At 45.7% G+C, this 24,257-nt stretch overlaps 1 protein-coding gene across 4 annotated transcripts in view; it reads left to right on the top strand.

Annotated features, from left to right (window-relative positions):
• Positions 1–671: 671 nt before the first annotated feature.
• SLC35F2 (solute carrier family 35 member F2) overlaps positions 672–24,257 on the top strand; it is an 82,787-nt gene continuing 59,201 nt past the window's right edge. For 2 of the 4 annotated variants that reach the window (XM_055355464.2, XM_063693497.1), the window contains exon 1: positions 774–1,280. In XM_055355464.2, the coding sequence (XP_055211439.2) occupies positions 1,171–1,280 (110 nt within the window). In that variant the 5' untranslated portion in view covers positions 774–1,170. Of the gene's footprint in view, positions 1,281–7,509; positions 7,628–24,257 lie in introns of those variants that run through there. The other 2 variants (XM_031016441.3, XM_063693498.1) reach the window with 2 other exon arrangements.

The following is a 24,257-nucleotide window of genomic DNA, read 5'->3' as shown; positions in this document are numbered from 1 at the left end:
CTTTTCTTTTGTTTTCTGGATCTCCTCCTTTCCGGAAGCAGGGGGTCAGTGACAGGAACTTTTCGACCCCAGCTTAGTGTCTCTTAATCCCTCTTTGGCCCGTGGAAGCCTCGGAAGGCGTGGCCAGGGCAGGGCATCCAAGCCGAGCGCCGGGGGTTGGCACCGTCTCTCTCCCTGGCACGGCGGAGACAACTGAATACTGAAAGACAAAACCAACACACCGCGAGGAATGAGCCCCGCCTCCATCCACGACACAAAGGCACGTTTCCAAGATCTTTTTAGGATCTTACCCATGTTTTGCAGGGAAAAGCGACACAGACCTGAAGCGCCTTCAGGTTTTTTTTTTTTTTTTTAAGACGACGTCTCCCTCTGTTGCCCAGGCTGGAGTGCAAAGGCGCGATCTCAGCTCACAACCGCCGCCTCCTGGGTTCAAGCGATTCTCCTGCCTCAGCCTCTCGAGTAGCTGGGACTACAGGCACCCGTCACCACGCCCGGCTAATTTTTGTATTTTTAGTAGAGACGGGGTTTCACCATATTTCCCAGTCTGGTCTCGAACTCCTGACCTCCGGTGATCCACCCGCCTCGGCCTCCCAAAGCGTTGGGATTACAGGCGTGAGCCAAAGCGCCCTGCCAGCCTTCAGTTATTTTAATGAAGCGATCTTGTACAAATCAGCCAGAGGGAGGGAGAGTGGGAGGGAAGAGGAGGGGTCAGCCAGTCCTTCCAGTTAGGAGAGTCCCGGCTCACTCACTGCTTCTAACTCACTGCTCACTCATCGCTTCTTAGCTTAGGAATCACCTACAATAACCTCGTGTCACTGTATCTTGGGATTTCAAACAAGGAACCCTAAAAACCTGAAAGGCACACTGGGTGCCGCTCAACAATAAGGCTCGGCTGCCAAGACGAAAAAAAAAATTGCCCTTTCTCCTCCTGCCACCCTGGAGGTGCCAGGTTGTAATCTGCAAATGTATTGTCTGGCCCTTAGGGCTTGACAGTTAATGATTGGTCGCTGAAGGAGCCGAGCGGAGGAGCGAGAGGGACGCGAGCAAGCGAGCGAGGGAGGGAGCGCAGGGCCAGAGCGGAGCCCCAGCCGGCCGCACAGGCGCCGCCTCCCGTCTTCCGGGACCCGGCACTTCGGGGGTTTTGGGCGCCGGAGACGCGCAAGGGCGCCGATGGAGGCAGACTCGCCAGCGGGCCCCGGCGCCCCAGAGCCCATCGCGGAGGGAGCGGCGGGCGAGTTCTCCAGCCTGCTGCGCAGGATAAAAGGCAAACTCTTCACCTGGTGAGTGGAAGGCGCGCGCTGCAGCTCCGCTGGGGCGTGGGGGCGGCTGCGGGCCCTGCGCGCACGTGGACAAGGAGCACATTCTCTGAGGCCCCCAGCAGGGAGGCAGAGGTGGCGGCCTCACGGACTTCGGTTCGGGGCTCAACACGCGCACCAGGTATGTTGCGCCTCACCTGGCCTCAGGAAGCACTTGGTGCGTCTCCCTCGGCTCCCGTTTCGAAATCGTGGCAATGTATTTTAGAGGATTTGGGGGGAAATCCACCCTGTTGGCGCTATTAGGTCGGTCCTCTGGGGCGTTCCGCGGTGGAGGGACGAGGTCCCCGGGGATGCTGTGAAGGAGGAGTGCCCACCTCGGGCTGGGCAGGTGGGTGAGCGCCACTTCCTGGCGCCGGCGCCCTCATTCCATCTGCTGCCGAGCCAGCCAGACTGGGCGCGGTGATTCAAGAGTTGACCGAAGTGAGAAATCCTGGTTAAGTTTTGTGCTGCTGCCGGGTGGGAGACCAGAGCCGGCTCTCTCTTCCTGGGCTTGAGCGAGGTGATATAGTCACCCCCAGGGCTGGGGTCCAGGGAAGCCTGTTTGTAGTATCACTATGCTCTGTGCGAAGTAGGGACAAATGTTTTTAAGGAGTGGGCAGCGACTCTAGAAAGCGTTTCTGTGGTTGCTGGAGGACTTGCACTCTGGAAATGAGAGAACCCAGGACCTAAATAGTGAAAGACATTTATTGGGCATTCGCTCTGTGTCAGGTACTGTGCATAACAATTTATACGGATAATATCAGCTAATCCTCACCACTTTAGGAGATGGTACTATTGTTATATCCACTTTGCCGCTGGAGAAACAAAGAAGGCTAAGCAATTTGCCCAAGGCCACAAGATGATCTTTAAGGGGTGATGCGTTCAAGCCCCAGTCTAAACAGCGTTGGCCACTGACAACTCATGAAACAGACATTTGATTTTTTTTTCATATTAACAAAGCGAATTTCCCTTTAACGATTGTGAAAGATAGTCCTGAAAAGCCATACCATTTTAAAAACGAGATCGATAAAGGTGTAAGCATTTTTTATCATATAAATATAGTTTGAAATTGATGCATGTGTTTAAAGGGGAAAGTTGGCCAAAAACCACCTTGTAGCATCCAGTTGTGTATGTCCTGATACATTTGTTAAAAGTTCTCAGCTGGGAGGCTATTCAGTGTAATGGCTAAGGGCACTCACATTCTGGACTCAAATCCTGGCTGGGTGACCTTGGACAAGTCAGTTCTCTGTGCTCCAGTTCCCTCCCTTCCCTCCCTCTCTCCCTCTCTCCTTCCTTACTTCCCTCTCTCCTTCCTTCCTTCCCTCTCTCCTTCCTTCCATCCTTCCTTCCACAAATCAGTTCTCTGTACTCCAGTTCCCTCCCTTCCTCCCTCCTTCCTTCTTTGTTCCTTCCTTCCTTCCGTCTGTCCGTCTTGGACAAGTCACTTAACTTCTCTGTGCTCCAGTCTCCCTCCCTCCCTTCCTTCCTCCCTTCCTTCCTCCCTTCCTTCCTCCCTTCCTTCCGCTGGGTGACCTTGGACAAATCAGTTCTCTGTGCTCCAGTTCCCTCCCTCCGTCCCTCCCTTCCTTCCTTCCTTCCTGGACAAGTCACTTCTCTGTGCTCCAGTCTCCCTCCCTCCCTTCCTTCTTGGACAAGTCACTTAACTTCAATGTGCTCCAGTCTCCCTCCCTCTTTTCCCTCCCTCCCTCCCTCCCTCCCTTCCTTCCTGGACAAGTCACTTCTCTGTGCTCCGGTCTCCCTCTCTCCCTCCCTCCCTCCCTTCTTGGACAAGTCACTTAACTTCTCTGTGCTCCAGTCTCCCTCCCTCTTTTCCCTCCCTCCCTCCCTCCCTCCCTCCCTCCTGACGGGGTCTCATTCTGTCACCTTCCTTCCTGACAGAGTCTCATTCTGTCACCCAGGCCTGAGTGCAGAGGCTCTATCTCAGCTAACTGCAACTTCAACCTTTTGGGTTCAAGCGATTATCCTGCCTCAGCCTCCGAAGTAGCTGGGATTACAGACGTATACCACCACGCCAGGCTAAGTTTTTCATACTTTTACTAGAGGTGGGGTTTCCCCATGTTGACCAGGCTGGTCTTGAACTCCTGACCTCAAGTGATCCACCCACCTCCGCCTCCCAAAGTAGTGGGATTACAGGCGTGAGCCATCGCGCCCAGCCTGTGCTCCAGTTTTCTTATCTGTAAAATGGAGATAATAACAGTACCTACCTTGTAGGGCTGTTACAAGGATTAATTGGGTTACTATGCAGGAAAGGGCAGACAGAGCCTGGCTCCTTTCAGTGCTCTATATGGGTTAGTTGTCACCATTAGCTCTCTCTATTCTTGGGTGATGGGAACATTTGGTGATTGCTTCAGGAGATGCCAGTGGCCTTAAGGCTGGGGCAGATGATATGGCAAGATGTATGTTTAACAAGATGTGATAAGAATTAACAATTCTTTTCTTTTCTTTTCTTCTTCTTTTTTTTTTGAGACAGAGTTTTGCTCTTGTTGCCCAGGCTGGAGTGCAGTGGCACGATCATGGCTCACTGCAACCTCTGCCTCCCGGGTTCAAGTGATTCTCCTGCCTCAGCCTCCTGAGTAGCTAGGATTACAGGTGCCTGCCACCATGCCCGGCTAATTTTTAATACAGACAGGGTTTCACCATGTTGGCCAGGCTGGTCTTGAGCTCCTGACCTCAGGTGATCCATCCACCTCAGCCTCCCAAAGTGTTGGGATTATAGGTGTGAGCCACCGTGCCTGGCCTGATTTTTTTTTTTTTTCTCTCCTAATGTTCTGATACTTTTGGAATCCAGGTGTGTTTTATAATCAGTCTAGTAGGCTCCTAAATATGAGATTTCTTTTGTCTATGAATGTCCTTTTTATGTATCTCTTTGAGGGCTTTTTCCTTTCTTGTGGAATAGCAGTTATGGGAATTTTTTTTTTTAGACAGAGTTTCACTCTTGTTGCCCAGGCTGGAGTTCAATGGCGCGATCTCGGCTCACCACAACCTCCGCCTCCCGGGTTCAAGCTATTCTTCTACCTCAGCCTGCCAAGTAGCTGGGATTACAGGCATGCACCACCACACCTGGCTAATTTTGTATTTTTTGTAGAGATGGGGTTTCTCCATGTTGGTCAGGCTGTTCTCGAACTCCCAACCTCAGGTGATCCGCCCGCCTCGGCCTCCCAAAGTGCTGGGATTACAGGTGTGAGCCACACGCCTGGCCATGGACGAAGTTCTTTAACAGCAGAAATGGTGTCTTTTTCTTTTTTATATCTACTACAACCCTTAGCACATGAATGAATGAATGAGTGAATGACTGAGGGATGACAAATGTTCTCAAGTCTTCCTTTCCATTCTGCCTCCCTCCCTGAACTCCTCCCTTTATTGGTCTTTATTCCAAGGGTCTTGGGCTGAGCTTCTTGTTTGGTTGGCTGGGCTCTTTTGTTAATTAAAGTTTCCATTCCTACCTCTGGCAGCCATCCAAGCACTTGGATTTTGGATTGCAGTTTCTCTTTATCTGACCCAGCAATCAGAAAAGAGTGGTTTACCAGATATCCAGTACTCCTAATACTCAATATTTTAAGCTTTGTTGTCAAAACTCATGTCCCAAGTTTGAGTAGCTTTGTGAATCCCCACCTGTGGCCAGGGAACCAAGGGTGGGAGAGTGTAGAAAGAGGTTGGTGAATGGATATGATGTGTTATCACCATATGGGCAAGATACAGAGAGAGATTTATAACCATATAGCTCATTTCTACTCCTTTTACCAAAAAGGGGCAAGAAGAGCCTTTTTGGGCAACTGGGTACTAAATACAGGGAGAAGATTGGGGCATAGAGCTTGTTATGTTTTCATTATGAGGAGGATATGTTCTAAGTGACCCCAGCTCTTAATATACCTGCCCCCATAGGGTACAGACAACTTTTCTCTATGATTAGGAATATCAGATCACTCATTCAATAAAAGTTTATTGAACACTTACCATGTGCCAGACATTCATGATAATGAGAACCATATATTCCTTAGTGGAGTCTGTAATTTTGGCTTTTGTGATTTATTGCTGTCAACTGAAGTGAAAAATATTGTGATAGAAGACCATAGACTTCCAGGAGTATCTGAGAATACTTCTTATTTAATTGTTTATTATTATTATTATCATCATTTTTTGAGACAGGGTTCTCACTCTGTTGGCCAGGCTGGAGTGCAGTGGCTGATCATGGCTTACTGCAGCCTCGACCTCCGTGGCTCAAGTGATCCTCCCACCTCAGCCTCCTGAGTAGCTGGGACTATGGCATGCACTGCCATGCACTACTAGTTTTTTTTTTTTTTTTCCTTAGAGACAGGGTTTCACCATGTTGCCCAGGCTGGTCTCAAACTCTTTGGCTCAAGTGATCCACCTGCCTTGGCTTTCCAAAATGTTGGGATTACAAGAGTGGCCCACTGCACCTGGTATTATTATTTAATTGTATACTGTCAGACAGTTTACATTCTGACACATAGATCCTAATTTATTCATATATATGTTTTTAATTTTTAATTTTAGTTTTTGTAGGGACAAAATCTTACTATGTCACTCAGGCTGATCTTGAACTCCTGGGCTCAAGCAATCCTCCCGTCTTGGCCTCCTAAAATGTTGGGATCACAGGCATGAGTCACTGCACCAGGCCTATTCATATATTTTAAAAACGCGTATTCCTTATAACAACCATCAACTTTATATCTCTAGGAAAAACCTTTAGTTATTATTTTATATATTTATCTTTTTCCCATCAAATAGATAAATAAGCTTTTCAAGGGCATGAATTTTATCATGTTCCTTTTGTAGCAGAGTGCTGGACATGGTTTATTCATTGATTCTTTCATTCACCAAGCCTTGGACATCTGTAATGTTCTAGGCTTCAGACTTGTCTCTTTGGCCATAACGAATAGGACTAAGTTCCTGCTCTAGAGAAAGCTCATCATCAAATTATGATAAAAAGTTATGATAAGTGCTATAAAGATAAGTGCAAGGTTCAGCAATGGCATAAAAAAGGGCAGAGACCAAGTCTACCAGGGTGAGATAGGGTTAAGGAGCTTGAGAGGGAAGGTGATCGTGATTATGAAGCCTGAATGAGTTTTCCAGGTGGCCTAGGTGAGGAAGGGTGGTCTAGGCTTGAAAATGCCAGAAAGTGTTTTGCTTAAGGAACTTCAAGTAGCTTGGTGTGAAGTGGGCATGGGCTGGAGGAGGGAAGGATAATAGGTGGTCAGTCTACACCCACATTACTTTGTTTTTTTGAGATGGAGCCCTAGGCTGGAGTGCAGTGTCATGATCTCCTGAGTTCAAGCGAGTCTCCTGTCTCAGCCTCCTGAGTAGCTGGGATTATAAGCATGGGCCACCACGCCTGGCTAATTTTTTTTTTTTTTTGACATGGAGTCTTGCTCTGTTGCCCAGGCTGGAGTGCAGTGGTGCAATCTCAGCTCACTGTAGCCTCCGCCTCCTGGGTTCAAGTGATTCTCCTGCCTCAGCCTCCCTAGTAGTAGCTGGGATTACAGGCGCATACCACCATGCCTGGCTAATTTTTGTATTTTTTGTAGAGACAGGGTTTTGCCATGTTGGCTAGGCTGGTCTTGAACTCCTGACCTCAGGTGACCTGCTCATCTCGGCCCCCTCCAAAGTGCTGGGATTACAGGCATGAGCCACTGCGCCCAGCCAGTTTAATTTTGTATTTTTTTTTTTTTTGAGGTGGAGTCTCACACTGTTGCTCCAGCTGGAATGCAGTAGCGCGATCTCAGCTCACTGCAACCTCTGCCTCCCAGGTTCAAGTGATTCTTCTGCCTCAGTCTCCCGAGTAGCTGGGATTACAGGCACCTGTCATCACACCCAGCTAATTTTTTGTATTTTTAGTAGAGACGGGGTTTCACCATGTTGGCCAGGCTGATCTCAAACTCCTGACCTCGTGATTTGCCTGCCTCGGCCTCCCAAAGTGTTGGGATTACAGGCATGAGCCACTGTGCCCAGCCGATATTGTGTTTTTAGCAGAGATGAGGTTTCACCATGTTGGCTGAGCTGGTCTTGAACTCCTGGCCTCAAGTGATCCGCCTCCCTTGGTCTCCCAAAGTGCTGGGATTACAGGCGTGAGCCACCACGCCTGGCCAACACCCACACTCCTTGTTATTGTCTAGCAACAGGTCTGGGATACACCTGTGCTTTCTCCTTTCATTTTGGTTTCCGCCTTCCACAGGGTAAAGTCCTAGACATTTTTGAAGGAGTCATTTAGGTGTGTTTAACTGTGCAGACTTTATCCAATCAACAGACATCTATTGAGCGCTCACTGTGTATGCAGCATAAATCCCAAGCTGGTATGTATCCCTGCTGAAGGGTATTGTTTTATAGTGTTATTTAAACAAAGATGTAAAGTTAGGGATCTTTTGTAGCTTGTGCAGTTCCCTGGGGAATTGGGGAACTCTGGATTCTACTAGTCTCCATAAATTCTTCTCCCTTCCCCCTTTTTGCTATGAAATTATTTACTATCTGCCCATTCTACTAGACTCCAGGAGTCAGGAATCATATCTAGTTATGGCCATTGTATATTCTGATTGTTACATTACTGACCTTGCAATAGATTCACAAAAAATATGGGATGCATGGCTGAGAATGAATCCTTAATACCAATAGGCATTGTATAAAAGGATTACATCCCTTTTTTAAGAAAAAATTTCCGCTCTGCATTATATGTTTGTGACCCAGTCATGTTGTTTTTTTCATCTAGTGTGTTTCTCAACCTCAGCCTTTTTTTTTTAAATTTATTTTTATTTTTATTTTTTTTGAGACAGAGTTTCTCTCTTGTCACCCAGGCTGGAGTGGAATGGCGCGATCTCCAGTCACTGCAACCTCTGTCTCCTGGGTTCAAGCCATTCTCTAGCCTCAGCCTCCCAAGTAGCTGGGATTATAGGCGCCTGCCACCATGCCTGGCTAATTTTTGTATTTTTAGTAAAGACAGGGTTTCTTTCTTTCTTTTTTTTTTTTGAGACAGCATCTCACTCTGTTGCCCCGGCTAGAGTACAGTGGTGCGATCTCAGCTCACTGCAACCTCTGCCTCCCGGGTTCAAGAGATTCTCCTGCTTCAGCCTCCTGAGTAGCTGGGACTACAGGCACGTGCCACCACTCCCGGCTAATTTTTGTATTTATAGTAGAGATGGGGTTTCACCATATTGGCCAGGCTGGTCTCGAACTCCTGACCTTGTGATCCGCCCACCTTAGCCTCCCAAAGTGCTGGGATTACAAGCGTGAGCCACCGCGCCCAGCTAAAGACAGGGTTTCACCACGTTGGCCAGGCTAGTCGCGAATTCCCAACCTCAGGTGATCCACCCATCTCAACCTCCCAAAGTGCTGGGATTACAGGCGTGAGACACTGTGCCCAATCAACCTCAGCCTTCTTGACATTTTGAGTTGACTAATTTTTTTTTTTTTTTGGAGACGGAGTCTCATTCCAGGCTGGAGTGCAGTGGCATGATCTCGGGTCACTGCAGCCTCCCCCTCTTGGTTCAAATGAATCTCTTGCCTCAGCCTCCCGAGTAGCTGGGATTACAGGCACCTGCCACCACGTTCGGCTAATTTTTGTATCTTTAGTAGAGATGGGATTTCACCATGTTGGCCAGGCTGGTCTCGAACTCCTGACCTCAAGTGATCCACCTGCCTCGGCCTCCCAATGTGCTGGGCTTATAGAAGTGAGCCACCGTGCCCGGCCTTGAGTTGACTATTTGTTGGGGCTGTTCTGTATGATGTAGATCCCTGGCCTCACCCAATAAATGCCAGTATAGCACCCTCACCCCCACTCCCAGTTGTGATATTCAAAAGTGTCTCCAGACATTGCCAAATGTCTTCTCGGGGACAAAAATCATCCCTAATTGAGAACCACTGATCTAGTCTATTGTTTTTACCTGCTGCAGAGTATTCTGTGGTTCCGTGGTCCATCCACCAGTGTTAGACAACCAGACAGCTTCCAACTCCCAGCCTCCACAAACATCACTGTGATGACCACTCTCATACATGTCCCCTATGTGCTGAAGAAAGAGATGATAGCCAGGCTTGGGTCTGAGTCCCTCTAGGTAGAGGGGAGGGGATGCACCCCAGGATGGAGCAATCTTGGGCACTACAGAATCACTGTTGATTTCTGTTGTTCAGTGACTGTCCATTAAGCTATTCCTATCAGCTTCTCTGAAAGAAGGAGGAGGCAGTCTCTCTAGGTTACAGCCCATTAGCCCAAGGAGCTTGGAGAGGGTAGGTGAGGAATGATTGCTGGCTGGACAGCCTGAACCTGTTTTATTAATTTCTCAACACTGGAGGGAGTTGTTAAAGGGGCAGACATGTACTGTAGGGAGAGGTAAGACTGGAATTGAAAAGCTTTTCTCCAGCATGCCCTCCACTGGGCCTCTGGTTCCTCTTTCTGCCCCAGGCTGTAGTCTCCTTCTTCCCCTAGACCAGTTCTAGACAACCTTTGGGTTATTCCTTCTTTTGTTTGCTTCTTTCTTCTGGTTGACTTGAAGGAAGTCAGTGCTTATTCCCTGTCTTGACAGCGCTTCCAGAATAGTCCTAGAGTCCACCTCCCCCTTCAATCCCTATTGTCTTTTTTTTTTTTTTCCAAAACGGAGTCTTGCTCTGTCGCCCAGGCTGGAGTGCAGTGGCGCAATCTCGGCTCACTGCAACTTTCGCCTCCCAGGTTCAAGCGATTCTCCTGCCTCAGCCTCCTGAGTAGCTGGAATTACAGGTGCCTGCCACCATGCCTGGCTAGTTTTTGCATTTTTAGTAGAGACGGGGTTTCACCATGTTGGCCAGGCTGGTCTCAAACTCCTGACCTCAGGTGATCTGCCCACCTCGGCCTCCCAAAGTGCTGGGATTACAGACGTGAGCCACCGCACCTGGCCTCAATCCCTATTGTGACTAATTCAGTTCAAGCCTTTATCATCTCTCACTTAGACTCTTGTAATAGCTTTCATCCATGCCTCCATCTATCCCCGACCCCAATCATCTCGCTACACAGAAGTCAGAGTGATGCCTAATAAAACGAAAGAGTATTAATGGCTGTCATCAAATGAGAATTCGCTGTGTATCAGGCACCCTACTTATATTTCATCAATCCTCATGACAATCCTACAAAAATAGGTTTTTTATTCTGTTTTGACAGACAGAGCAGGTAAGTAACTTACCCAGGACACTTGGCTGGTGAGAGGCAGAGCTGAGATAGTTTCATTTGATTCTAAAATCCAGAGCTGCTTTACTCTTTCAAAAATCTCATGTGATATGACTAGTTTACTCAAAAAAATTAAAAGAAAAAAAGAAAGAAATCTCACTGCATTATGCTCAGGTGAAAACCTTTTGGGATTCTTCCCATCACCTACCCCAGTGGTTTGCAAACCGGAGGAGCTCTTGGGGTTCCCTGGAGGTTCCTTAGGGTTCACCATGGGAAACAAGTAGGGAATAGGAGCTGGTGGGCTTCTGGGCTGGCCTCTGGCACCCACCAGGGTGTGCTGCTATTGATTGTTTTATAGTTGGGCTTTTATGCCAGATTAATAACAATAATACTGTACACTGGATAACTTCCAAGCCAAAGACACTTATTTCTCACAGTCTGGAGGCTGGGAGGTCTGAGACCAAGGTGCCTGCAGGTTTGTTGTCCCTTGGTTCATAGTCAGCTGTTTTCTTTCTGTGTCCTCACATGGTAAAAAGGGTTTGGGAGCTCCCTGGAGTCCCTTTTGTAAGGACACTAATCCCATTTATGTAGACTCCGCCTTCATGACCTTATCATTTCCCAGAGGCCCCACCTCCAAATAGTATCACATTAGGGATGAAATTTCAACATATGAATTTTGAGGAGACACAACTATTAAGTCTATACCAATGCTGTTTGAAGAAAGGGCACTGCAGCTAAAACAAATCTGAAAGCCACTGTTTATTGGTTAGAGCTCAAACTGCTGCCCCTCCTCCTCTCCTCACCCTTCTCCCCTCTTTCTTCTTCCTCTTTACCTGAACATAATAATTCTTTTTTTAAGTTTTCTTTTTTATTGTGGTAAAATATGCATAACATAAAATGTACCATTTTAGCCATTTTTATGTGTATCATTCAGGGGGAGTAAGTACATTTGTAATACTGTGCAATCATCACCATATCTGTTTCCAGAACTTGTTTATTATCCCAAACTCTGTACATTTCAAATAATAACTCTGCACTCCCCCTCCCCAGCCCCTGGCCACTACAGTTCTACTTTCTGTCTCTATGAATTTGACTTCTCTAGATACTTCATATAAATGGAATCATTTGGCACTTGTCATTTTGTGAGAGTTCAGTCTTCTCGACATGAGGTAGGAGGCTTTCCATTACTGGCCCACTTCCCTCTCCAGGCTCTCCTCCCAGAATGTCCCTCTCTCACTTGGCACTTGGTCCAGAGACACTGACCTGCTGGTGATTCCCGTGTGCACACCATACCTGCGCCTTTGCACCTGTAGTTCCCTCCTGGGATTGCTTTCGCTGTTAGCACCAACTTAGGAAATCTTCCCTGTTTCCTCTGTCCCTCCTGACACACATCTTCAGTTGGGTGCCCCTCTGTGTACCTGTTCCTACCTCATCATTGCACTTCTCATATTGTAATGTTAAGTATAATTGTCACTTGCCTGGGAGAGTGCCTTTTTAAGGACAGAGATGATAATTCATCTTTGAAGTTCCTGCAGTACTTTATGCCTGGCACAGATCTGAAATGGTAGCAATTCCTCCCATGAGATGTGTGAGTTAAGACTGAAATAAAAATTAGGCTATTTCTGAATAGCTTTCAGAGATTATTTCTGAAGGTAGCCACATTTGTGGAAGAAGTGAATTGCCTCCCCAGGAAATTGCTTGTGTAGGCAAGTTTTGGTACCTTTATGAAAAAGCTGTAGTAGACTGCGTGAGGTTGCTCATGGGTGTGATCCCAGCACTTTGGAACACCAAGACAGGAAACTTTCTGGAGCTCAGGAGTTCAAGACCAGCCTGGGCAACAAAGCGAGACTCCTGTCTCTACAAAAAAATAAAAAATAGAATATTAGCCATGTGCAGTGGTGTAGGCCTATAATCCTAGCTACTTGGAAGGCTGAAGCAGGAGGATCACTCGAGATTGTGAGTCCAGTATTTCAAAGGCACTCCACTGCACTCTAGCCTGGGCGACAGGGTAAGTCCCTATCTGTAAAAGAAAAGCTATGAAAACCTATGTCATTATTTACTGAAGATCATCAGAGAGAACAAATCATTTCACACAGGTTAATTTTCCAGATAATTTGAAACTCATTCTTTTAAGCATTAAAATTCACTTTTTTTTTTTTTTTTTTTTTGAGACAGAGTCTCGCTCTGACACTCAGGCTGGAGTGCAGTGGCGTGATCTTGGCTCACTGCAGCCTCCGCCTCCCAGGTTCAAGCGATTCTCCTGCCTCAGCCTCCTGAGTAGCTGGGATTACAGGCACCCGCCACCACGCCAGCTAAGTTTTGTATTTTTGTAGAGAGAGGGTTTGACCGTGTTGGCCAGGCTGGCCTTGAACTCCTGACCTCAAGTGATCCACCCACCTTGGCCTCCCAAAGTGCTGGGATTACATGCTTGAGCCACTGCTCCCAGCCTAAAATTCACTTTTAAATCCAGTTGAATGACACTATTTATGTAATGGATTGTTAACTTCTGCTAATTCATTTATTTATAATTTTGGCAGCAATTCTTTGAGGATTAATTGGTTTGTACTGAACAACTGTCTTAGGGTAGGCCAAGCCATTTAGTTACTTATTGGGTCCATTTGCAACTAATCCTGGAGATTTTGCCAAGAAAAAAAAATTACTTAAAAATTTTCATGGCATATTTAAGACAAATATATGATACTACTCTTTTGATAAACAGTACATTTATCGTGGTATCATGTTTTCTTCATGATTCAGGATCATCATCATTAACTTTTTTCTGCTGCGAGGCAACAATACATTCATGGGCATTGATATGAATTATTTGTCTGATTTTTTTCAGCCTTTTTTCTCCCAGGTTGTCACATGTGATTTTTTTTTTTCTGTTACCAATCATATCTCTGGAACCCTGTGTTCTTTCTAACTTATGATTTCTACTGTATTAACACTGTGGAAACCAGATAACTCAATTTCTTAGAATTGCTTGTAGTCAAAGTATAAATAGACCCCAAATAAAGATTTGAATGGTTTTCATTTTTATAAATTATAAAAGCTTTGAATCCAGAGATTTTGAGCTGTTTATTTTGGATAATGACAGGAGCCTATGTTATTTATTTATTTATTTATTTATTTATTTATTTATTTAAGACAGAATCTCAGTCTGTCGCCCAGGCTGGAGTGCAACAGCGCGATCTTGGCGCACTGCAACCTCCGCCTCCTGGGTTCAAGCAATTCTCCTGGCTCAGCCTCCTGAGTAGCGTGGATTACAGGTGCACACCACCACGCCCAGCTAATTTTTGTATTTTTAGTAGAGATGGGGTTTTACCATGTTGGCCAGGCTGGTCTTGAACTCCTGACCTCAAGTGATCCGCCTGTCTCAGCCTCCCAAAGTGCTGGGATTACAGGCATGAGCCACCGTGCCCAGCCAGAGCCTATGTTATTGAAAGCCATCCAACAAGTGATGTGTCACAAAAACTTGGTAATTTATGTTAATGATACACAGAGAGATTCCATGAAAAACCACAGGTAAATCCAAAACTTCTTTCTAGTCGTTTCTTTTTCCTTTCTTGTTTTTTGGAGATGGGGTCTCACTTTGTCACCCAGGCTGGAGTGCAGTGGCACAAACATGGCTCCCTGCAGCCTCGACTTCCTAGGCTCAAGCAATCCTCCAGCCTCAGCCTCCCGAGTAGCTGGGTTTTGCCATGTTGCCCAGGCTGGTCTTGAACTCCTGGGCTCAGATGATCTGCCCGCCTTAGCCTCCCAAAGTGCTGGGATTACAAGTGTGAACCTTCTAGTCATTTCTTAAAAATGTAAGGGTACTTAAGGAAAAAACAGATTCTGTTTCTTCCGTCTAACACAGCCTTGCTAAGGAGGATGGTGTTGTGCTGGGTGGGTGCAGTAGATCTTCCCAGAGAATTGTGGGGATATTCCTACTCCAGAAGTGTTTAGGATATACTTGGGGGAAGAGCATTTCCTAAGCTTTTCACTGTGATATGAAGCAAGAAATAAAAATAATAATAACATTTGTTGAGTAAGGCTTACTTTGTGTACTGAGCAACCACACTATTCTGGGATCTCAGGGTGAATTAACTCATGTAATTCTTTTTTTTTTTTTTTTTTCTTGAGATGGAGTCTCGCTCTGTTGCCCAGGCTGGAGTGCCGTGATGCGATCTCGGCTCACTGCAAGCTCTGCCTCCCGGGTTCACGCCATTCTCCTGCCTCAGCCTCCCGAGTAGCTGGGACTACAGGTGCCCGCCGCCACGCCTGGCTAATTTTTTTTGTATTTTTAGTAGAGATGGGGTTTCACCATGTTAGCCAGGATGGTCTCGATCTCCTGACCTTGTGATCCGCCCGCTTTGGCCTCCCAAAGTGCTGGGATTACAGGCATGAGCCACCGCGCCCGGCCTATGTAATTCTTACAATAACTTTATTTATTTATTTATCGGAGAAGGAGTCTGGCTCTGTCACCCAGGCTGGAGTGCAGTGGCGCGATCTCAGTTCACTGCAACTTCCGCCTCCGCGGTTCAAGCGATTCTTCTGCTTCCACCTCCTGAGTAGCTGGGATTACAGGTGCATGCCACCAGGCCCGGCTAATTTTTGTATTTTTAGTAGAGAGGAGATTTCACCATGTTGGCCAGGCTGATCTCAAACTCCTGACCTTAGGTGATCCGTCTGCCTTGGCCTCCCAAAGTGCTGGGATTATAGGCAGGAGCCACCGTGCCTGGCCCTTATAATAACTTTCTGCGGCAGGTATTATAATACTGTAATGGCTAGTGCCATTTCACAGATGTGAAAGTTGGAGCACGGAGAGGTGAGGTAATTTTGCCTAACAGTATTAGTCACACAGTAGTAAGGAATGCAACCAGGCTTCCCCCTCAGGCAGTCTGGCCCCCAGAGCCTGTGCTCTTACTCACTGTACCTTTCTGTCTTTTGCGATAGGGCAACAAACAAAAAACAGACCTTGGGCAGTCTATCCCTAGGCCTGTTCTGGATTATTTGTATCTCTAGGGATGGCAAAGAGTATATAAAGTCAGATAAATAGAATGCATCTTCTGGGAGCATTATTTATTTTTTAGACCCTAGTTGCATGGAAATGGATTAATCATAATCACTGGCCTATGACACACTCTCATTGTGGGCTCATGAATGGCTTAATTTATATATATATTTAAGATACAGAGTCTCACTTTGTCACCCAGGCTAGAGTGCCATGGTGTGATCATAGTTCACTGCAGCCTTGAACTCAAGTGATCCTCCTGCCTTGGCCTCCAGAGTAGCTAGGACTATAGGGGTGCATCACTAGACCTAATTTTAAAAAAATTTTTGTAGAAATGGGGTCTTGCTATTTTGCCCAGGCTGATCTGGAACACCTGGCTCAAATGATCCTCCCACCTTGGCCTCCCAAAGTGCTGGAATTATAGGCGTGAGCCACTCTGCTCAGCCTCAATTAATTTTTTTTTTTTTTTTTGAGACAGAGTTTCGCTCTTGTTGCCCAGGCTGGAGTGCAATGGTGCCATCTTGGCTCACTGTAATCTCCACCTCTTGGGTTCAAGCGATTCTCCTGCCTCCACCTCCCGAGTAGCTGGGATTAGCCCAGCTAATTTTGTAGTTTTAGTAGAGATGGGGTTTCTCCATGTTGGTCAGTCTGGTCTTGAACTCCCGACCTCAGGTGATCTGCCCACTTCGGCCTCCCAAAGTGCTGGGATTACAGGCATCAGCCACTGTGCCTGGCCAGCCTCAATTGCTTTTTTAATATAGTAAGTTCCCGTAAACGCATCACCAGTCCTAAAGCTAGAATTTACGTGTACCTAGACCAAAGATAGTCACAATCTGGAATTTTCCTTTCACTCTTCCTTTGCTCTCATTTTAATATTGCTTTGTACCTCTGTATTTCTAAAAAGTATGCTTTTATTATCATGTTTGACTTTATAAAAAGGATATCATGCTCTATAATCTGGTGAGACTTATATTCCCTTATATCACGTTGATAAAATTAATTCATATTGTTGCAGATGCTGATGCTGTATACAAACACTCACTTTGACTCTTTGTAATATTCTTTCCTGTGAATATACCACACTTTATTCATTCATGCTGTTGATGGGCATTTGGGTTTTTTCCGGGTTTTTTGCTATTGTATACAGACTTCTAGAAACAGTCTTATGCAGATCTCCTATTGATCATGTGTAAAGGGCTTCTTTCTTTCACAGACATGCACATATACATATATCTAGGAGTGGAATTGCTGGTTTATAGGGCAGGTGATTGTTAGACTTCATAAAATAATGCCGAACTGTTTTCCAAAGCAGTCGTCCCAATTTCCACTCCTAAATTAGCCAGGTATGGCGGTACACACCTGTAGTCCCAGCTACTGGGCAGGCTGAGGTGGGAGGATCGCTTGAGCCCAGGAGGTGGAGGTTGCAGTGAGCTGAGATTGCGCCGCTGCATTCCAGCCTGGGTGACAGAGTGAGGCGGTATTAAAAAATTTTATTTTTAATTAGAGGGGTGTGGTGGCACATTTCCTGTAATCCCAGCTACTTGGGAGGCTGAGGCATGAGAACTGCTTGAACCCAGGAGGCGGAGGTTGCAGTGAGTTGACATCATGCTACTGCACTTCAGCCTGGCAACAGAGTGAGACTCTGGCTCAAAAAATAAAAAAATTAAAAATTTTTTTTCCACTTCCACCAGCTGTATATGAGAAATCCTGTAAAACAACTTCCAGTCAAGCTTTAATTTTTTTTTTTTTTTTTTTTTTTTTTTGAGACGGAGTCTCACTCTGTCGCCCAGGCTGGAGTGTAGTGGTGCAATCTTGCCTCACTGCCTCCCAGTTTCAAGTGATTCTCGTGCCTCAGCCTCCTGAGTAGCTGGGGTTACAGACACACCACCACGCCCAGCTAATTTTTGTATTTTTATTTTTATTTTTTATTTTTCTTTATTTTTCTTTTTTTTTGAGACGAAGTCTTGTTCTTTCACCCAGGCTGGAGTGCAGTGGCACGATCTCAGCTCACTGCAACCTCCGCCTCCTGGGTTCACGCAATTCTCCTGCCTCAGCCTCCCGAGTAGCTGGGATTACAGGTGCACACCACCACGCCCGGCTAATCTTTTGTGTATTTTTAGTAGAAACGGGGTTTCACTATGTTGGCCAGACTGGTTTCGAACTCCTGACCTCGTGATCCACTCGCCTCGGCGTTAATTTTTGTATTTTTAGTAGAGACAGGGTTTTGCCATGTTGGCTAGGCTGGTTTTGAACTTCTGGCCTCAACTGATCCACCTGCCTCATCCTCCCAAAATGCTGGGATTACAAGTGTGAGCCACTGTGCCCGGCCAGGCTTTAAAATTTTTGATGTTGTCAAATGAATGTAAAATAACATCTTAATTTACATATGCCTGATCCCTAATGAAGTTGGGTCTCTGTCTATGTTTATTGGCTTTAGTGTACTTTTTTTTTTTTTTTTTTGAGTTGGAGTCTCTTTCGTCTAGGCTGGAGTGCAGTGGCACAGTCTCAGCTCACTGTGGCCTCCGCCTCCTGGATTCAAGCAATTCTCCTGCCTCAGCCTCCTGAGGAGTTGGGATTACAGGTCTGCACCACCACACTTGGCTAATTTTTGTATTTTTAGTAGAGACAGGGTTTCACCATGTTGGTCAGGCTGGTCTTGAACCCCTGACCTCAGGTGATCCACCCGCCTTGGCCTCCCAAAGTGCTGGGATTACAGGCATGAGCCACCACACCCGGCCGGCCTTAGTGTACTTTGTGAAGTGCTGCTGTTCTGTGAAATACCCACCTTTTCCATATTATTTTCCTGTTAAACAGATTGCTCTATACACATTGCAACTTAATGGATTTAAAGATCCCACCTGAGACTGACAAAATTTTGGGCTTGCATCAGGTTCCCCGATAATCCTCGTTCTTGTGTGGTAGTGGAAGTTGAAAAGTTTTTGAGCCTATTCAGAGTTGTCTGGATTAAATTAGGAGAAGTTGAAGCTAGTTTAAGGGAGGCGTATGACAGTTTTTCTGGTTTGGGGCCTGTAGGGTGTTGAAAGACTAGAAAGGATGACATGACTCATAGGAAATCTCCCCGCTGCCTCCGCTTCCCTCACTGGGCCAGGTCTCCACGAGCTTTCTAGTTTAGTCACAGACTCCTGTTTTCTTCAGGTGCCTGATTGGTGTGTGACGAGTGTAGTAGGTCAGTTGTTAGAGGTACTGGTGGTGTCCAGCTCACCACTGGCATAGGAAAGAAAAAAAAGAGGATTTATTACTTTACAGAATCATGGAGGGTTACGCTGCCAAACCACAGAGAGACCAGAGAAGCAGCAGGAGCCAGGAGTCCAAATCACAGCAGGATTCTGTGTAAGCCTTTGTGCATTGCGTTTGCTGTTGGCTTCATTCTTCCAGCTGCATGCCAGTTGATTATCTTCATCTGAGGATTGCATTGGACAATTTAGATCACACAAAACACAAAATGAACAAACCCCTCAAGTGTTGAAAGCGATTTTTGTTTTGATAATCCGCAATGAGGAAAATCTAGCTTTTACAATAGTTAAAGAGAATCATCCTTCAGAACCTTCTGTTCTGCCTCAGTGGGCAGGCAGTGTTAAGAATTGAACATTTTATGTGGCTTCTTGGCTGCCTGTTGAGAACAGGGTTTGTTTGTGCTCAGTCCCTGTGCCAGACTGGGATGGGCAGAGGGAGGGTTGTATGCCTGTCTCAGGGATGTACTCTCTTGCAATCCAGACTTGTGAAATGGCAGCACGTTTATTACCAACGCTAATCCTATGCTTCCTGATCCTACCTGCCTCCGACCCCAGCACCCACCTTTTCAGCCCCCCTGGAGCTCCTCTGTGTCTTTTGGGGTGTGTCCATGTTTGTGCACCTCTTAGAATTTTTCTCACAGAAGAGTTGTGGGGAGGGAGGATCCTGGAGGCAGAGGCCACATACTCCACATATTGCCCACAGTTGAATGCTGCCCTTTTTATTTTGCCCCCTTCCCCCTAATCTAGGCAATAGACTTAAGTTCCTCTGACCCATATCCAAAGAGAATAGCTGATTTGAAAATGTGTTTCAGGTTGGGCACGGTGGCTTACACCTGTAATCCCAGCACTTTAGGAGGCCAAGGCAGGGGGGATCACCTGAGGTGGGGAGTTTGAGACCAGCCTGACTAACATGCAGAAACCCCATATCTACTAAAAATACAAAATTAGCCAGGCATGGTGGTGCATGCCTGTAATCCCAGCTACTTAGGAGGCTGAGGTGGGAGAATCGCTTGAACCCAGGAGGCAGAGGTTGCAATGAGCCGAGATCGCACCATTGCAATCCATCCTGGGCTACAAGAGCGAAACTCCGTCTCAAAAAGAAAATGTGTTTCACACTTTCTCCTTTCAGCCAATGAAAGCCAGATGACAAAGAGAAGGATATCATACATGGATTTTATATTTTCCCTTATTTTTATCAGAACACCCCTTATTAAAATAATTGTAGAACATATAACCATATGGGTTTGGCTAATCAGTACCCTTTGTTAGAGAGGCAGGGTAATATGTTTTCTTGTTTTTTTTTTTTTGAAACGGTGTCTTGCCCCATTGTTCAGGCTGGAGTGCAGTGGTGTGATCTCTGCTCACTGTAACCTCTGCCTCCCGGGTTCAAGTGATCCTCCCACCTCAGCCTCTTGAGTAGCTGGGATTACAAGCATGTGCCATGACGCCCAGCTAATTTTCATGTTTTTAGTAGAGACGGGGTTTCACCATGTTGGCCAGGCTGGTCTTGAACTCCTGACCTCAAGTGATCCCCACATCTTGGCCTCCCAAAGTGCTGGGAATACAGGAGTGAGCCACTGCGTCCAGCCAGAGCCGGGGTAATTTGTACCAATTGATCTCCCTGTATGGTATCATAATTGTCAATATTACATATGGTATATTTTATTGTTACCAGGGAAGTAGTGTATGGAACGGGAAAAATGGAGACTTACTAATTTTCTGATCTTGGAAAAGTTACTTCTGAACAGCTGAAACTGTTACAACTGTTTTTCAACAGTATAATGGTACTAATAATCTCTATCTCACAAGAGTTTTTGTGATATTTAAGAGAAACTTATCGGCCGGGTGTGGTGGCTCACGCCTGTAATCCCAGCACTTTGGGAGGCCGAGATGGGCAGATCACCTGAGGTCAGGAGTTCGAGACCAGCTTGGGCAATATGGCGAAACCTCATCTCTACTAAAAATAGGAAAATAAGCCAGGCACGGAGGTGCACGCCTGTAGTCCCAGCTACTTGGGAGGCTGAGGCAGGAGAATCGCTTGAACCCAGGAGGCGGAGGTTGCAGTGAGATGAGATAGCGCCACTGCACTCCAGCCTGGGGAACAGAGCAAGACTGTCTCGAAAAAAAAAAAAAAAGAGGGCCGGGCACAGTGGCTCACGCCTGTAATCCCAGCACTTTGGGAGGCCGAGATGGGCAGATCACCTGAGGTCAGGAGTTCAAGACCAGCCTGGCCAACATGGTGAAACCCCATCCCTACGAAAAATACAAAAATTAGCTGGGCGTGGTGGCGGGCGCCTGTAATCCCAGCTACTCGGGAGGCTGAGTCAGGAGAATCGCTTGAACCCAGGAGGTGGAGGTTGCAGTGAGCCGAGAGTACGCCATTGTACTCCAGCCTGGGTGACAAAAGCAAAACTCCATCTCAAAAGAAAAGAAAAGAAAAGAAACATCATATATAAGTACTTAGTATGGCACCCACACACATTTATTTTTATTAAGCCACTTCACTTTTGTTGAGGTAAGAAAGGTTTTATGAATCCTTAATAAATGCAAGTAGTGTACTTGCAGTGTAACAGTGGTTATGAGCTCAGCTTCTGGAGCCACACTGCTTGGGTTGGTCTCCAGGTTCTGCCATTTGCTAGCTGTGTGATATTGGGCAAGTTACTTAACATCTCTGTGCCTCCATTTCTGTTATCTGTAAATAGCAGTAATAATGGTACCCATCTCAGGATTGTTGGGAGGATTAAATCAGTTAGCGCTTCGTATATAGTATACACTCAATAAGTGTTAGATGTCATAATTATTATTACCATTACTATTACTAGATATTGTGAGACTATGTGTGTATAAGGTGGGGGTGGGTGGGTGGCAAAAAATCCATAACACGATGTCTGCATTTAGAATCTAGTAAAGCAAGTGGAACATATAAAACACTACAGGCAGAATATAGAAAATGGAAAAAGAGGATTGCAACCAAAATGTCATATGAATTTAGAGGTCATCATTCTGGTAGTGGGTGCCTTTCTTACTATCTTTATTCCCACAATTAATTTACTTTTTTATTTTTATTTTTATTTTGAGACAAACTCTCACTTTGTCGCCCAGGCTGGAGTGCAGTGGTGCCATCCCAGCTCACTGCTACCTCTGCCTCCCAGGTTCAACTGATTTTCCTGCGTCAGCCTCCCGAGTAGCTGGGATTACAGGTCTGTGCAACCACGCCCAGCTAATTTTTTGTATTTTTTTTTTAGTAGAGACAGGGCTTCTCCATGTTGGCCAGGCTGGTTTCGAACTCCTGACCTCAAGTGATCCACCTGCCTCGGCCTCCCAAAGTGCTGGGATTACAGGCATGAGCTGCTGCTCCTGGCCTTATTTCAATTTTTTAGCAGGGCAGAATGTAAAGAACACAGGCTTTGGAATCATATTTGGATTTTAATCTAGTGCTGCTATTTATTTGGCACATAAACTTGGTTAAAAGACTTAAATGCTGCCAAAATGATACATATATAGTGTTGTATGAACATGCAGTATGTTAATATATGTAAGAGCTCATCAGTGGCTAGCACTTCCCTGTCTTTTATTATGTAGGGGATGGGACAGTACTAATGTGTCCCCTGTGTTCTTCACTAAGTCACATGGGACATAATGCATAAGAATAAATCACTGGATTTACACTTTCAATTTTTGTTGGTTTCCATGGAACTAGTTCAGCAGTTTCTGGCTTGATGGCATGGTTTTATTTTCTCCCTGGCAAACGATGAAAGTGTTTTAATCCAAGGTAGCTCCCGATCAGCTTTGCCTGCAGTTTTTTAATAGACTCTTTATTTGATGTGATTATTTTGTTACTAAGGAAATTCGCTGAGATGAATGTAAATAGTTATAACATTATGATTCAAGTGTTGTTTTAAAGTATCACATGCATTGTTGACTTTGTATATTCGTTTTCTATTGCTGTCATAACAAATTACCACCAATTTAGTGGTTTAAAACAACACCAATTTAATATCTTACTGTTCTGTAGGTCAGAAGGCCAACACTGATCTTCCCGGGCTAAAAATCAAAGTGTTGCAGGTGTTGCATTCTTTTCTGGAGGTTTTAGGGGAGAATCAATTCCTTGCCTTTTCCACCTTCTGGAAGCCGCCTGCCTTCCTTGGCTTGTGACTTCAAAGCTAGCAACGTTGCATCTCTCTGAGCCTTCTGTAGTTATAGCTCCTTCTGACTACAGCTGGGAAACGTTTTTGCTTTTAAAGTCTCATGTGATTAGATTGGGGCTACCTGGTTAATCCATATCTACAAAAGTCCCTTTTGCCTTGTAAGGTAACCTATTCACAGGTTCAGGGTTGAGGGAGAGAGTGTGGACACTTTTGGAGGACCAGTATTCTTCCACCTACATTTAGTGGTAGAACCTAGAAATGATGCCCCCCACCAGAAAAAAAAAGCTTTAAAGCACAAAGAAATAAGAACACCTAGATGTTGGTGAAAATGTAAGCAATAGTTCTACAGCTTTCTAGAGCTCATGAACAGCAGGGAAACAAAAAAGAAAAAGAAAAAATGTAAGTGATAATTCATAAAATGTCAAGGAAACCTTTACTCAACTCTTTCACCCACAACCTTTTACACATATTCAGTGTTTGAAATAATAAACCAATAATTGCTACTGACTGTTTAAGTTATACCACAGATTAGAAAAATACTGATTCCTTTGGATGAGCTGCATGTTCAGGCTCCATTCGTGCTGGAGAATTTACAATGCTGTCCCCTTTGCTGGAATGACAATTCCTATAGCCCTTCTCTTGACCCAAACAACTTGTCTTTATTCTTCAAGTCAAGACCTTATGAGTAAGGCTTTCCATGAATCCCAGATTTGGTTAGATCTCATCCTACCTTGTACATCTCTTTGTTCACCCTCACCACATTTGGAATTGTTGCTTTACTATTCTTCTTCACTGCTGTATTGTGAATTCCATGAGGACAGGGGCTCCATTTCTCTGTGCTCCCATAGCTTGACACAGTGTTAGGATCTAAAAAAACGTGCTGAATTGAATTGGGTACCATTAAGGAGATGGGAATAAGAGTCATTGTGTTTGGGAGGCCGAGGCAGGCAGATCGCTTGAGTCCAGGAGTTCCAGACCAGTGTGGGGAACATGGTGAAACCCTGTCTCTACTAAAAATAAAAAAATTAACTGGGCATGGTGGTGTACACCTGTAGTCCCAGTTACTTGGGGGCTGAGGTGGGAAAATCACTTGAGCCCAGGAGGCTGCAGTGAACCCTGATTATGCCACTGCACTCCAGTTTGGGCGACAGAGACCTGACCCTGTCTCAAAAAAAGGAAAAAAAAAAAAAAAAGTCACTGTGGGCTATTGAAGCTGCCTTCCAGGTTCGGACTATTTCCACTAAGCAGGGAAGGAAAATTCACACACATTCCAGTCTCTAGGTAAAAATCTTGAAGTGGTGTGCTACTGCAAAGTCCTCTCTTGAAAAAAGACACAGGTATAACCTCTGATTTGATTGTTTTGAGATAGATGACCTCCCGCAGACAAGGCTGCAGTTTACC

This window comes from Gorilla gorilla, chromosome 9 (assembly GCF_029281585.2).
Source record: "Gorilla gorilla gorilla isolate KB3781 chromosome 9, NHGRI_mGorGor1-v2.1_pri, whole genome shotgun sequence".
Taxonomy (NCBI): domain Eukaryota; kingdom Metazoa; phylum Chordata; class Mammalia; order Primates; family Hominidae; genus Gorilla; species Gorilla gorilla.
The sequence above is the reverse complement of the archived record's forward strand: the minus strand, read 5'-3'. Positions and strand labels throughout refer to the sequence as shown.